Genomic DNA, 15,098 nt, shown 5'->3' with positions numbered 1-15,098 from the left:
TTTCATAATCGGGGAGAGGTTGCAAAACCGTTGTACTTTAAGAATGTGCGTGAATATATTCATTCGGCGTTCTTAAAGCGCCCGAAACTTTCGTGAAATGAAGAGGAAATTATTCGACTCCCTCTATTTCGGCTTACTTGATTATAACACGATTTCATAATGATGCGGTGTTAAACCGCATTAAACGATGAATAAGATTATGATAAATAGAAACGAATTTAATTTCTGAAAGTGTCTTAATATATTTTAGAAGTTACATTTTTGATATTTTGTTTTAAAAAGATGAGAGTATTTAAAAACTTTGTAAATATCTTTGTTTGTTGAAAATAATATGAGAAAAAAATAGTTTGTTAAAATTTTGCATAACATTTCTGAACTTGTTGCTTCGGAAATGCGATTTATTAGCCGCGCAATATTTGCAAACTGCATAAACTGCGTTTGTAGAGGATCAGCGAAGAAATAAATTGAATGAGAAAATTTATATATAACTAGTTTCAGAGTTTTTATTCTCGAATGCTTCTCGGACAAGTTGCGGAAAGCTCGATCGCGCGCGAATAAAGTTACTTGTTTTATAAAAACTTTTTTTACGCGGAAAAATTCTGACGAGATAAATCGCCGTGTCAGCTTCGTGTTATTTTTCATCTGCATGGCCAGTTTACTGCCGGGGTCGGCCACAGTGAAGGGGTTGACTTGCACTCGACTTGGCATTGATGCAGGTGCTAAACAGCACTTTACCACGAGAATTTAATTACAAATTCTCTCTCTCTCTCTCTTTTTTTTTCTCTTGTTACTCTATTTTTTCTGTAGGGAAAAAATGGAGGATGAAAAAAGAGGATCGGGATGAAATAGCTATGTAGGTGAGGTATGAGATGGTATGTTCATCTTAATCTTGCGGGTATTTTAACGAAAATTAAAATGTAGTTCGCGCTTCTGTAGTTGCAGTTTTTGCGTGTATTTCACTCTAATGTTTCATTATCGATCGATACTTATTCGTATTCCTGCTTTTATGCACTTTTTACGTTGGAGCAAATGGAAGATTTTTATGCGAGTAATGGATTATATTAATTAGATATATTAAATCTATTATTGAGAATTATATATACTACTGAGAAGCAGAATATTTCCTAAAAATATATAATCACATGTTTACTATATTTATTATTTTTTCTACGCAATTTTGTTTTATACAAGAATGAAATAAACGAATTTTGATTGAGTATTTATTAATATTGTCCACAGAATCTCTAATTCTAATTTTATGTATGTCTTGAATTTATTGTCTACTGAGATAAAATCAATTCTACATATGCATTTGAGGGTCAAGCTGTTTTTCAAAAATTTGCATTCCCAAGCAAACGAGAATCCACAGTCAGTAAACACGTGTACATCGCGCATGGCGGCCGGTAAAATGGCTGCAAGTAGATAAGGTATCAGTATTCGGTACTTTTACTCAACCGATAATACAAAGGTATCAAACGGCCCTGAAGTTCGAAAATAGCGAATACCTACTCCAGGTATTCTATTATATCATCCATGGAGTATATGTGTCGGAAACTAATAGTAATTTTCAACATCCCTGTCCGGTTCACATCAGAGGGCATGAAGAGTATATTTTGATGCTACCTCCAAGGGATAACGGAACCGCATACTTATTTAGGTTGCTTAGCTAACCCACAGATCCGAGCACAATACATTGCGAACACTCACATATATTTACTATTACATACAATTTTATGCGCGTATAATAAATACTTGAGCAAAATTAGAAATAAGTTGCAATTTATAGTTTAAGAACAATAAGAAGACTAGAAAACAAGATATGTATATATGGTATTTGACAAAGATGCAGAAAGAGAAAGAGAGAGCAGGCTAGTAAAAGCTGAAATTTATTTTTTATTTATATTTTTTAATTAAAAAAAATATCGTCTGTATCGGTACAATAAAGGATTTTAAAAAATTACTTCAATTGAGAATTTATTTAAAATTCAATATAACAGATATGACAATCGTCGCATAACAATTTTTTATCCAAATAATTTATCCAAATTATACTCTATAGAACGCTTAATTTGCGAAAAACAAAATATTTATTTTACGAAAATCATAACGGCACAGGCTAACCAATTTGTATCACAGTTAATATACGCTTGTGCAAACATCTTTTGTTATATATTTGCCTTTAATTAACGCATTTAATAAAGCAGCCGTGATATTTATCGCGATAAAATATTAATGACACATCATGACTATTACATGACTCAAAATGAATAACACATATTAAACGCAACAGAGATTAAATCGAAGATAAAATTGCCGAAGTTATCAATGATGCATGGACTCGTTTAAATAATGATGCGGGATGAGTTGTTTCACACAAGTATCGTTCAGTATATAATCCTATAAAATAAATCATGAAATTATTGTTTACCACGTAGACCGCCACACAAATTTGTAAATTTCCAAATAACGTGAAATTCTAGCGCTTATGTCAATTTTGTATGATCAAATAATAACGCATTGATTTTATTTTTAAACAGGATGATAGGTTAAATTATGATATAATAAATTGTCAGAAATACCTGATAATTATAAATTTAGCATTTATAATTACCACTAAAACCCAGTGTTATACAGGCTGTTTTATTTTGTACGTCAATTATCTCCGTCAATTATCTCAGAAAATATTGGTTTATTGGAAAAACGTTTCAGATAAAAGTTGGAGGGTTTGAAGGGAGCCAATAGACGATCTTATTAGATTTTAGGTCCGGGGCCTGTATTGAGCCCAGTAGAGCTCAAGTCAAATTTTTTAAATGGAAATCCCATTTTTTATTGTATCATCTTTTTCCACTAATTGATTTGAACAACTTTTGTCTGAAACATTTTTTCATTTGCTTATACTTTTTGAGATATTCAAAGAAAACTTGGTAATTTTCTCAATATTACGCTTACGATATCTCGATAATTGTTTGTCAGAGGGAAAAGTGGTACAAGACTTTTTAACTTGATTTGGTCTTAAGAATATGCTGTTGTAATAGTAGTCCAATTTTTTTAAATATTTGTGTATACATCTTCTTGGAGCTTTCATGTTGGAGGGTTCAGAGAGGGCCTAACGTAGGTCTCGGACGCAAAATCTAATAAGATCGTTTATTGGCCCTTTTTAAACCCTCCAACTTTTATCTGAAACATTTTTCCAATACTTTCTGAAATAATTGGCGGAGATAATTATTACACAAAATAAAACTCTGTATAATATTATAGTGTGTATAATTTCATAGATCTAAAAAATTACTATTGTACAAGTTAGAACTGAATTTTCGTAGATAACGCGTTGTTCTTTCAAGATATTACAATTATTTGAATTTTGGTCCTTCAGACAACTCCCGGCATTCGTGTAAGCCAGAAACGTACGGAAAGCTCTTAATCCCTGGGTAGCATTAAACATTCTTTGGGACCGCGTTATCCCCGGAGTTATCCCGAAAGGGTTAAGTGACGAATAACTGTACGGCTTACGTTAATTCCGCGGTGGTGGCTGCCCTATATATCGCACGATTGCGCCAAACCAGAGGAAACTGCGTACAAGTTCGGATGTTTATGCTTCGAGCAAAACCGAGAAGTGCAGCTCCAGCGAAGTAACTCTCGCCTTGCCGCCGCTATGGCAATAAGCATGCGCTATATGGTTCCCTCATGCATATTCGGCAAAGGTAAACTTTACGGTGAATTTGCCTCTCGGCCTGTTCCGCGCACAACTAGCTAATTAACTATCGCGCCGGATAACTTTCGATAACCACGACTGTCCGCGGCGGTGTCTCACAGCTTACACGTAATCAACCTGTCGTCGTAATCCGCGACGCGATGTTCATGCAGGTTGACGTAAGTCTCTCGTTATCGAGCGACGTTGAGGAACTTTGAATAATTCCGAACAAATCGGAAGTGCAAAATGCTTTCCAATTCAAATGTGACTTCCTAAATCCCGTGGACGAAACTAAAAGCAGCTTACCCAAATATGTAAAATTTGCGAATAGAAAGATGGAAAATATGGGTAAAATAAGACGCTAGATCGCTTCTGATCCTCTTTAGAATGAAATGTTAATTATATGTTATAAAGAGAAACTTTAAAGGTTTAATGAAGAATTGAAACATAAAATGACATGGAAGGAATAAAGTTCGTTTCGCATGTTATTAAAGATTATTTCGGATAAAAAAATATAACGATGTTTTAAGAAGCCTATTATCAAGTGCGTATCACGTATATATAAAATATAAATGAAGATGGCTGCTAGGATTAAAAACGCTATTTGGTAGGTGATATTTTCATAATCGTAAAAAGTAATATTATATTCGCATTTACGTTTCTTGTTTCTGACGCTATAAAGAAGGTAAATTACTGCCGGGAAGCGTAACGCCGGGAAAGATTTTTCTAAACAAGGTACACGAAACGTTTCCATAAAAGTCGGAAGTACTTGTTTTATTGTAAGTCATTAAATATTGCGTTGTTCGGCTGAGAAGTATCGGGAAAGGATAAAAGAAGAGACAGTCGTAAAGTTCTATAAAAAATTATATTACATCTACTTTCGACGAGAAAGAAAGAGAGGCAGATTTATTTAACGTTGAATTTGTTACTATATTTTCTTAAATTCTTTCTTCGATAAATTATTTTAGATAAATATCACAGCCTAGAGCAACCGAGAGCTTTTCCAAGCAACTACACATTTAATTGAATATTTACAATTCTGTGGATATGCGGATGATTTCGAAGTATTTGTGTGTTGCATATTCTTCACGCTTTCGATATTTCGCTAACTTCAGCAGGTTTCGCTGGCAATTCTTTCACGGGTTGCGGAAAGAATAGAGATACGCAGAAGCAGACTGTGAAAAGAAAATATATTAGAAAAGAAATTAGGTTAAACTCTATCAGAAAATTAGAATTAATTTTACTTATCTAATTAAGTCAAGTAAAAATATTTGAGAAAAATAATTGAGAGATCTTAAAAAATGTAATAGATAAATCTCATTATTTTCATCTATTAAGGTAAATGTCCCAGTGTCCAGACGCACATACCAGTGTCCGACCACATTGGAGAAAAATATTTACTATTTATTTGAACAATTAAAATAAAAAATAATAATTATTATTAAAAAACGGGATCCTTAAAAAGCGGGAATATTTCTTTTGATGAAATATTATTGGCGGAACAAACATTTACTTTTTGGTATTATTAAAAAACTTTAATATTTAACAGTTTATTGGGAAAAAGCTTATTTTTGTTTTTAATTGTTCAAATAAATAGTAAATATTTTTCTCCAATATGGTCGGACACTGGTACGTGTCCGGCCACTGATGGGACGTTTATTTTATTTATGATATGACACGATTTGTATAGAAAGGATTAAGTAAACTGTTGAGCGTTGCATTGATCGTACCGGAGAAAAAACAACCTAATCCCATGAACGCGATGATGCATTTGGTATCCAGAAGCACGGAGAAAATCAGATTTCCCACGATAGCGGCAATATTTCCAATGATTACAAGGATGCTGGTGCTTGTGGCTCTGCAACAAAAATATTAATTTCCGTCGACCGATTATATTTATCTTTCGCGACGATGTATCTCCGTTTCTCGCATTAACGGATACGGACGTTGATAAGCGGGCGAATCGTGGATTGCGCTCGATAAGTCCCGAGATTGCTGCCGTTCGCGCGTTTGCCACATCTGCCACGTGGTTGCACGTGGCGCAATTAATTCCATCGGAATTACACGGGGATGCGCGGGCGAGAGTGCAGAGGATACGGTCGCGTGCGTCAAAGAGACGCGCTTATATATTCGCGCGGCATTACCTTAATGGGACGGGAATAACGTCGACATTCACCGCGGTAACGATATTACCCGCTATTCTTGTCGTCACGATAACCGCCGCCGCCAGCGTCAGCATATACGGCGGAGACTGCGCCCAATTTATTCCGAAACTGCTTGCCACCGATATCAGGAGGGCCGTGACTGCAAGAATGGTGTTGTACACGTTAATTTATGGATTATTCCCGCGGAACAGCCGCCCCATAGACTACATTTAGCCATTTCTACGCCTAGCTAGAGTATGTAAAAAATACGCAAAAAAACATTGACATTCTCTTGAAAAGGAAATAAATATTTTTATGTGACTCACTTATTGCACTCGTTTTTAATATAAGATAATTTATATTAATTTCTCTAACAAAATATATTGCTTACAGGATGATACTTTTTTAAGTTTGACACACTAAATGTAATGATACAATATCTTACGCATTATGATCTGTTTTCGAAGCTTGGTAGTCATTATAAATCCGGCGAGAAATGAGAATAAAACGGCTGACGATGCGATGATGGTGGAATTTTGATAAACCGAGGGATTGATAGTCCACTGGAAAAAAGGACCACGGCGTTAAAAATGCTATATTATATAAATTCTATTGAGGAAAATTGTTAATGAGGCTCGCAGTTTGCGGTTAATTGACGATCCGTTAATTAAAAACACTGCGGTTTTACTCCAAAATTGATATTTTAATATTGATTTGACGATAATTAGATTAACGGCAAGGTTCGCCTCTTGGCGTCGCGCGATTTTTACCAACCCTGAAACACGCGTCGTCAAAGTTCGAGCAATTCAGATATTGCCTGCCCGGTAAAGCCGCGCGACGGTCCAGCATCTCACATATGGTCGGCTGCCTTTCCTCCGGTGTCCAATTCTCCGCGTCGAAGTTGTTGAGAATGATAAAGAGATGCGGCACCCACAGCCTCATCGTGTTGAATCTACGCAATCGAACAATATTCGTTATCGTTTTCGAGTATTATCACGCCGAGAAGCGTCCAGGGCTTATCAAAACTTAGCCTTATCAAAACTTACCCGAGCATACTTCCAAATTGGAGAAAACTTACGAAGCAGAAGGCGGGCAGGTAGGCCGTCGTCGTCAGTAGTACCTTCGTGTTGTACAGCGAGATGCGCATCCTCTCGAGGCTCGTATCGAGCACGGGACGCGCCAATTGCGTCTTTTGCCGAACGAACAACGCTTTTATCTGCAACGAGAAGGGAGGCGACGAGATGAAAGGCGCCCTTTTCTCGGCTCACCGAGTGAATTATGCGTCCGATTTGTGCACCGCTATCTAAATGCAGTGGCTGCAGCGGCATAGAATATGAATGCACAGACATACAGCATAAGATAGGAAAATAATGTATGATACATAAAGTATGAACGGTATAAATTTATCATTGTTTTCATTATCAAGATCTGAATAAATAAATCTACGAAATGGTGATTTATTGTCCAAAAGGTTTCGCGATAAAAAGAAGGGCAAAATTTAAATTCGCTCGGGGTGTGTGTAGTGACGCCCAATACCGACTCTGCCTTCATTCGCCTGGAAAATACGATTTGCGCCTTTCTCTACTTCCGTTTCCGCTTTACGCCGCTTTCTCGCTCTTTTTCTCTTCGCTGCGGACGTGCCATAAATAAAACGTGTCGTTTGTATCTAGCCGAGGTGCTATGAAGTCGCGAAGGATATCTCCCGGTCATTTGTTAGAGCCCGAAATAACGAGTTTTGCTCGATAAGCCGGTAAAAAGTTAATAACGCCCGAATAATGCAATATTTTTATTGCCCGAGTCAGAAATGAGAATGGTATCTTGCTCTGTATCCTGCCAAAAAACGGCCAATAACGAGTGCAGCAATATGTGTTCAATGTACAATGTTTACTTGAAAAATATAGAAAATAATAAAAACTAAAAAATTTCTGTAGAGATCAAACTTTTTAAATTAGATTTTAGCGTGTTTCGGCTGAAGGTTAATAAAAATGAATAGTCTGATCTGGAAGATCAAAAGTACAGGTAAAAATAAGAGATCTATAGAATTAAAAGATAAGTCGTTTTACGCGTTATTTGACTTACCGGGAACGTATCCGCAGGTTGCCTAGTGTTCATACAATACATCCTTCTAAGCAATTTCAGAGCAGCATCTGACCTGCCAATTGCCATGAGATACTTAGGGCTTTCCGGCAACATGGTCGCCGTCACGAGGCCGACGACGGGTGGTATTGAGCAGATCAGTAGGTATATACGCCAAGAGCCGTAATCTTGGCCAAGAATGCCGATGTGCCAGTCCAACGGTAGTATCGTGAAACCCAGAGCTGTCGAGTCGTACGTTTAATTATTAGGACAAATCCATGTTGTGTCTTTATTAATTTTTTTCTTCCCAAGAAGTATATGAGCAATCTTCCGATTTTTCGATCTTTCGCGTTGTTTTCTTTGTGATAGGCGACAATGAGAAGTCTTAATCGTACAGAAAATTAGTCCTTTAGTCCAAAACTAATTGATTTATTTCTTAAAGTTTTGCAATCTTGATAGCTCGCGTATTCAGCCGGAACTATTCGATGTCAATGTGATTCGCCGTACGCGTTGTTAAATAAAGTTTGCTGGTCATTATACACAGGACGTCGCGATAGTGACACGTAATCTAGTTTCGAACTAGTTTCGCCAACCTCGGCAACAAGAGAGCTATATGAGATCGCTTCTGAATCCTTTTCACATAAGTCATCCAAATATTATAGTTACGTTTATAAGACAGATTAACAGTGCAAATAAAATAAACAGTAGACGCAACAATAAATAAAAATTATTACGGTTACGTGAATGCTTATCATGTACGAGGGTAAGTTAATAATTATTTATCCACGCACTATTTATTAGAACAATATTAGAGAATGTACAATTACATCATTCTTCAACATATATAGTCTTTTTGCTTTTTAATGTTTAGTGCTCCACAAGCTTGCACATACCCTCAAAAAAAAAAAGTTTTTGGTTTGTCCCTTAGCTATGTATGCACCGTTTCTTGCACATGTTGGTCTGTGGCAAATCGACGACCTCTCTTAAGAGAGAATTCCTTAGAATCTTTAAGTGGACCAAACAAATGGTAATCCGAGGGAGCGAGATCTGGATTGTATAGGTTTGCTTTTTATTGCTACATGGACTATACTAAAACTTTCCTTCTTTCGCTATTTCAAACATATCTATACCTATCTTACTTTAAGTACAGAGAGTGTACACTTGTTTAACTATAAAAAACAGATCTTATGTAACGTTTGAACAGTGTGTGGATAGCAGTATATGCATTGTCATGCAACAACAACCAACGCATGTGCGAGAAATGGTGCATACATGCATGGCTGAGAACAAACAAAACATTTTATTTTCGAGGGTATATGCAAGCTTGTGGAAAGCTAAAACATTGAAAAGTAAAAAGACTATGTCGAAGAATGATGTAATTGTATATTCTCTGCTGTTGTTCTAATAAATTATGGAAATAGAGTGCGGATAATTATTGACTCTCCCTCGTATATAAAGTTCATCTATTTTACAACTATGTATGTATATTTCTTTCTAAGTTTTCTCCAACTTGGATATAGCTTTTATCTTTACATGCGTCGTTTATTTGCTTGTGCGAGAAATATATCGTTATTGATAAGTAGGTACGATGCATTAAACGCTATATCATGCGATCGCGTGTTTACCTGCTGGTACGATGTTCGCCACCGCGAAGAGAAATCCCGTCCATGTGGTGAAGCGGGGCTTATACTTCGCGGAATGAAATTCCGTTAGATACGTCATCACCATCGCCAATGGACCTCCTACGCTGTAAATCATAGATTGCGCGTTACATTTTATCAGGCGTAAGATTTGCGAAGAGAGAAGGTTGCGCAATAAACCTTAAGGTTAAAAAAGGATGTGCTTGAATTATTTTCAAGAATTTTAGAAGAAAATTCGATTAACGTAGAAAATATTATTTTGTTAATCAGAAATAGATGTCGATGTTAAATGTTTGACTAATTAGAATTCTTTAAGTAGAAATTCCAGAAATAATTCTTCGCCAAAATATTTAACACGAAAAAATAGTAAATATTTTTTTCATAATAAGAGAATAAAACGATCATAAAACAGTTGTGCTTTAAGAGATTTTTAAATAAAAATTTTTGGTAGCTTTTTCTTAGAAAAAATACTTACAAGATTCCGCTGATAAATTTGACTAGTAGAAATACATAGTATGATTGTACACCACTGCTTACAATGTTCAAAATCGAATCACCGAATAATGCGAGTATGAACAGTGTTTTCATACTTATGTAGGGCGTTATGTAGTCCCATATAAAACCAGTTGTTATCATAGCTGTAAAAAATCAGTAATATCACAATATATAATATAAATTAAACTCTGTAAAATAAAGAGATATTTTGTAAAATAATATTTTAATAGAGATATAATATTATAAGTTAATTGCAATAAAGAATCTATAACATGATAATAATGTCCAATATAGTATTTTACAGTTTTAAAAGGGTTTGTAAAGAAATTGAGTATTTTTAATGCTAAATTGCTATATCTTTCAGTATAGTAATCTTTTAAAAAATTATCACGATTCTATAGATTGTTAGTATCAAATTTATATAGGATTATTATGATTACTTTAATTGATCCTAATTTAAATTTATGTACCTATGTAAGGAAATGCAACTAGTACACCTTTGCGAAAGAACGTGATGAGTTGGAGATCGCATTCGGCCGATGCCAAGATAAATGCGCCGGAAGTGGTGTCAAAAGTGGCGGTCCACGCGATTGGCAACACCGCCAGTAGCAGCAATACATTAAATAACCCATAGCCTGAGACAAACAAATTAAATAAGATTTAAAAATAAGTGAAAATGGTTATGCATTTGAAATGACGCTAAGAGACCTTACCGGTCGTAGAGATGGCTCTATCGAAATCGGCGGGTTCGTTAGTGCTATCTGAAAACCGAAAAGCGAGTGAGTTTGCGAAATGAGACCTCGTATCTACATTGTGAATTATGTAACAAACGACGCAGTTAAAATATATGAAAGAATCTAGATGCAGAGATATTTACGTGCAGAAAGTACCATCTGGTTACAGATAAGACGAAGAAAGAAGAAAACGAAGGATCGCGGTATTCAGTAGTTTTTTTTGAAAATAATTACGATATGCTACACACCACCACAAAGTTGCCGGCGAGAACGTGACTTATCTAGTATATGTCATTGAGAAAATAGATATTAAAATGTCTGCTTGTACTTACAATTAGATACTTATAATACATGAAACTCGTCTAAAATTCATGCATAACACATTATACATACAATTTGCGATAACTATGTCCGCATATCGTTTCTGCAAAGTGATATGTTAATCACAGACGAGCATAGAAATCTATACATGTTTTCAATTTATACAGAAATTTACACTTGTATACAGAAGTAGATTTGTTAGAAAAGAGACTAATTAGTAAAATTATATTTTCTCTTAATATCTCACTGTTCGGTAATCTGGATAGGAACTCGTGGGATGACTCTCATTTGCTCCTATGTACTCCACTTCGTTAACTCACTATGCAGAATTACTTCGACTTCGAAGTATATTGGGTTAACACTACCGGATGTAACGCAAGAAGGGCTTCGGGCTCTCACCGGTTGTCGTGGCGATCTTGTCATGATCCCGGTCACTAGTGGGCATATCCGACGCGACGAGCTGAAGAGACGACTGTGCTCGACGTGATGAAGTTTGTCCCGCTTCTCTCAGGACGAAAATAGAAACCCCAGTCGATTTAGGTAGCTCGTTCTTCGTCAGATGCTCCTTGTTGCTCTCGAACAGAACTAATTGCGCCAAGTATCCGACCGTGCGTTCACTTTGGATAGAAAAGCAAATGTACTTTGCGAGAATGTATTCAGCAGATATGCATTTTTTTTATCGGTGTAATCCGCGGTGGGATACGATTCTACGCGTGTGATTGGACTATAAAACGCGATCGCTCTTTCTGGCGAGTTTCCCGCTCGCGTAACCCGCTAATAAAATCGGGTTAAACGATTCAATTGTTACGGGTGTGTCTCAGCTGTTTCTCATTAATGAATCAAGCGTCTTGAAAATCAGTCGATTTATAACTTAGATTAAATATTGATTTTTAAATTTAATTAATTTATATATATATTAAAAATAATAAAATATAAAAATTGTAGACATTTTAATAATTTAAATTTTTTATTTTTTATTTTACTTATTATTTTTACATTTTTTATTTTACGAAAATGAGTAAAAATATTGCGATAAAAAGTGTAATGTAAAACTTCCATTTATTTTATTTATTTATTTTGAAATTATATTTGAGAGAACTATTTAATTTAACGAAATGATATTGATAAGATTATTATATATTTGCATTTTAAAATAATTGCGAAAATTTTTATTTTTATAAAAGCGATTATTTAAATCGTCTTATTTGTTTCACAATATCTGTCGTTATCAAAGCTGTCGTAATAACGTCAACCCTACTAACCGCATTAAGACAGTCTCATATTACTCATATTAATTGAAGAATTTAAAACGATTGTTTCTTATCTAATTTTTAGTAATTTAATTGTAACGTCACTTATACACATACAATACGTTACAATGCCAAGGTCGACTTTCTGCCCGGACTAGACAGGCAAGGTGCGAAAGCGTCCCATACATGATTGTATTACACCTTAAAGTATAAAGTGTCGCATACGTGGTTGTATTACGTCTTAAAGTATAAAGCGGCATAAAAGACTAAACAGAAACAATGCTCCACACTTCAATTTTGTTCATTACTGTTTCTCTTTTGTTTGTTAGACTGGCAGATAATAAATATTGTAAATCAGTGTTTCTCCTCTCTCTCTCTCTCTCTCTCTCTCTCTCAAAGTTTGCGTTTATGAGCTAATCTAAGCGAGCGGGAAAGATTGATCCGGAAGCAATAATCAGTGAATCCTAGAAATCTCTAGATATGATTAGAAAAAAAGATTAGAAACATCTGTTAGTAACTATTATTGAACATATGGTCTTATTTTTATAACTTTAAAGAAAAATTATCTTATAAGATTGTATAAATTTTCATTTCATAGAAAAAGCGTGGAGAAAGCATATAGAAAAAGCAATTAATCGAAAAGTTATATTAACATATCTACAGCCACACGTTATAAAAAAACAAAAGTACTATTATAAAACGGTCTATGGTTTTTTGAGTTTTCATTGTTCAGTATTCATGTTTACTCGATTTCGACAAAAGGAAGAAAGAAAATTTCTATCATGTAATTAATCGCGAGTATAAGCTTTTAAGTGCTTTTAATCTCTTTTATTCTTCGATCGAATGTTATTAGAAAAACAAAACGGATCTATATTAAAATGAATGGAACTTATTTGTGAGAACGCGAACAATTTAAAAATAGGAAGAAATGATAACACAGAACTCAGCGGAATTCGTGGTGAAGGAAATATATCGATGAGTGATGGCTGGGTATCACAATGCGATTCTCACTTTCAATTTCTCGTGAAAAAGAAATAGCGTGCGATTAACACATCGCATGTGACACACTTATCACGATTAACACATCACACATTACACAGTTACTATGCAAGTACACTCATTTACTGCTGGTGTGAATTAATACACATGTGTATGTTGATGTTCGCGTTTTTTTATTTGCTACCTTAATTATCAAGATATGACTGGCAAAAGAAGTAGTCGTTGATCGTTATTTGCATTTATTCATGCAAGAAGTTTGCGTTTCTCTGATTAGATAACAAGATAACACTATAAGACGAATACCACACTTAAATTTGTTTCATTACCATAAATGAAATAAAACTTCTTTAAAGAAGTCAATAGTTATATATATTTATTTGTGTCAATACTTATTGTTGCATTCTTTAATTTAAATTTATTTCATAATGCCTAAAAAAATAATAAATAAAATAATAATAATAACAGTAATAATAAGCATCGAAGAAGATATTGACCTAATATGTCATTATTATATACATCTACAAATTTTTATATACTTATACATGTATTTTAATGCATCAGGTTGCTTTAAATGGCCATTACAATTCAGGAGGATGTCTTTTGAAGCAATCATGATCCATATCTCTTGATGAGATTCTCTCTAAAGGAACGGTTAGATTATTAATGTAAAAAAAAGAGTCCAGAAAAGAAACCAGTTTTTCTTTCTCCGCGCTCATTTCATCGCAAAGGCAGGGCTCATCATTTCCGGTTTCAGGCCATGCAAACGCTTTATGTCAGTAGAAACGGAAATGGATATTTGATCCGGCAGTGTCGCGCACTGATCTTTGATCACCGACTAGTTCTCTCGGTGGTAATCAACCCAGTTGAAAAGGATGCAAGAGTGCCACACCAGATTCAAATTGGATTCAACATAGTCTTCTCTCTAGTCCGTAATCGATGATTTTCGCTTAATAGCGAGAGAAGTAAACATACAAATTGTCGGCAATTGTAGAAAAAACTCTTATACAAGACAATTCCAGCATTTTTCCATTATCATTGTTAGATTTTAAGTAGATTCTGTTTTATTAGATTAAGTTTGTAAAGCTGAAAGTAGATCCCGGACTATCTGACATTGGTATTTTTACCTTTTTATCACAATAGAAATGTATACATTATATGATGAAATGTATACACTTGCTAAATAGATTACACTAAAGTTCTGTCTTAGTTTTACATGCAATAAAAAGCGACTAAGTACTAAGTATCTGTGAAGTAAATTAACTGCAAAATAAAAGTTTATGAACTAACCTTACGCAGTAAGCGATACACACCAAATCTTTAATTTAACGTATTATGACACTTTGTACTACGTTGCCGCTTTGTACATTAACTTAAGGATGCAGCAGCTAGTAATTCCGCTACTGTCCGCTCAATTGTCACACTTAATAGGCTAGATATCATGATGGTTTATTGCCTCACTTTTCGCAATATCCGCACTTTCTCTATATCTTTTAAAAAAGTTTTTATACCACAAGCTCTTAATGGAATTGGTGTAGAAACAGGAAATGATTATTTAGATAACTGATATGTAGCACAGATATGGTTATAACTTTTAATGTTCGCAGTTTAGATAACATCGCTTTTACCACGAAAGTACGTTCGTGATATTCGATAAAATACTCAGCAAAAATAGAGACAAATATGATTTCAATAAAAAGCACCGCACACCGCGTTCTGACAGCTAATAAAACACTATGGTCTTTCGATGA

At 34.8% G+C, this 15,098-nt stretch overlaps 1 protein-coding gene across 4 annotated transcripts; it reads right to left on the bottom strand.

The window, feature by feature from the left end:
* Positions 1–4,537: 4,537 nt before the first annotated feature.
* On the bottom strand, positions 4,538–14,653 carry LOC139810531 (putative transporter SVOPL). 4 transcript variants are annotated; one of them, XM_071774170.1, is made up of 14 exons: positions 11,349–11,464; positions 11,174–11,204; positions 10,924–11,061; positions 10,760–10,807; positions 10,517–10,681; positions 10,027–10,189; positions 9,537–9,658; positions 7,915–8,153; positions 6,882–7,051; positions 6,610–6,787; positions 6,281–6,398; positions 5,836–5,995; positions 5,422–5,549; positions 4,538–4,866 (listed from the first exon to the last, which is right to left on the bottom strand). In XM_071774170.1, exons 3-14 carry the CDS (start codon positions 10,937–10,939, stop codon positions 4,778–4,780), a joined length of 1,596 nt encoding a protein of 531 aa, XP_071630271.1. In that variant the 5' UTR covers positions 10,940–11,061; positions 11,174–11,204; positions 11,349–11,464; the 3' UTR covers positions 4,538–4,777. The 4 variants fall into 4 exon arrangements, with proteins under 4 accessions (XP_071630271.1, XP_071630263.1, XP_071630291.1 ...); XM_071774162.1 differs by lacking the exons at positions 10,924–11,061; positions 11,174–11,204; positions 11,349–11,464 and adding exons at positions 11,501–11,718; positions 14,638–14,653; XM_071774190.1 differs by lacking the exon at positions 10,924–11,061 and having other exon boundaries at positions 11,113–11,204; positions 11,349–11,455.
* Between the last annotated feature and the right edge of the window lie 445 nt (positions 14,654–15,098).

The sequence above is a fragment of the Temnothorax longispinosus genome, chromosome 1 (assembly GCF_030848805.1).
Source record: "Temnothorax longispinosus isolate EJ_2023e chromosome 1, Tlon_JGU_v1, whole genome shotgun sequence".
Lineage (NCBI taxonomy): Eukaryota > Metazoa > Arthropoda > Insecta > Hymenoptera > Formicidae > Temnothorax > Temnothorax longispinosus.
The sequence above is the reverse complement of the archived record's forward strand: the minus strand, read 5'-3'. Positions and strand labels throughout refer to the sequence as shown.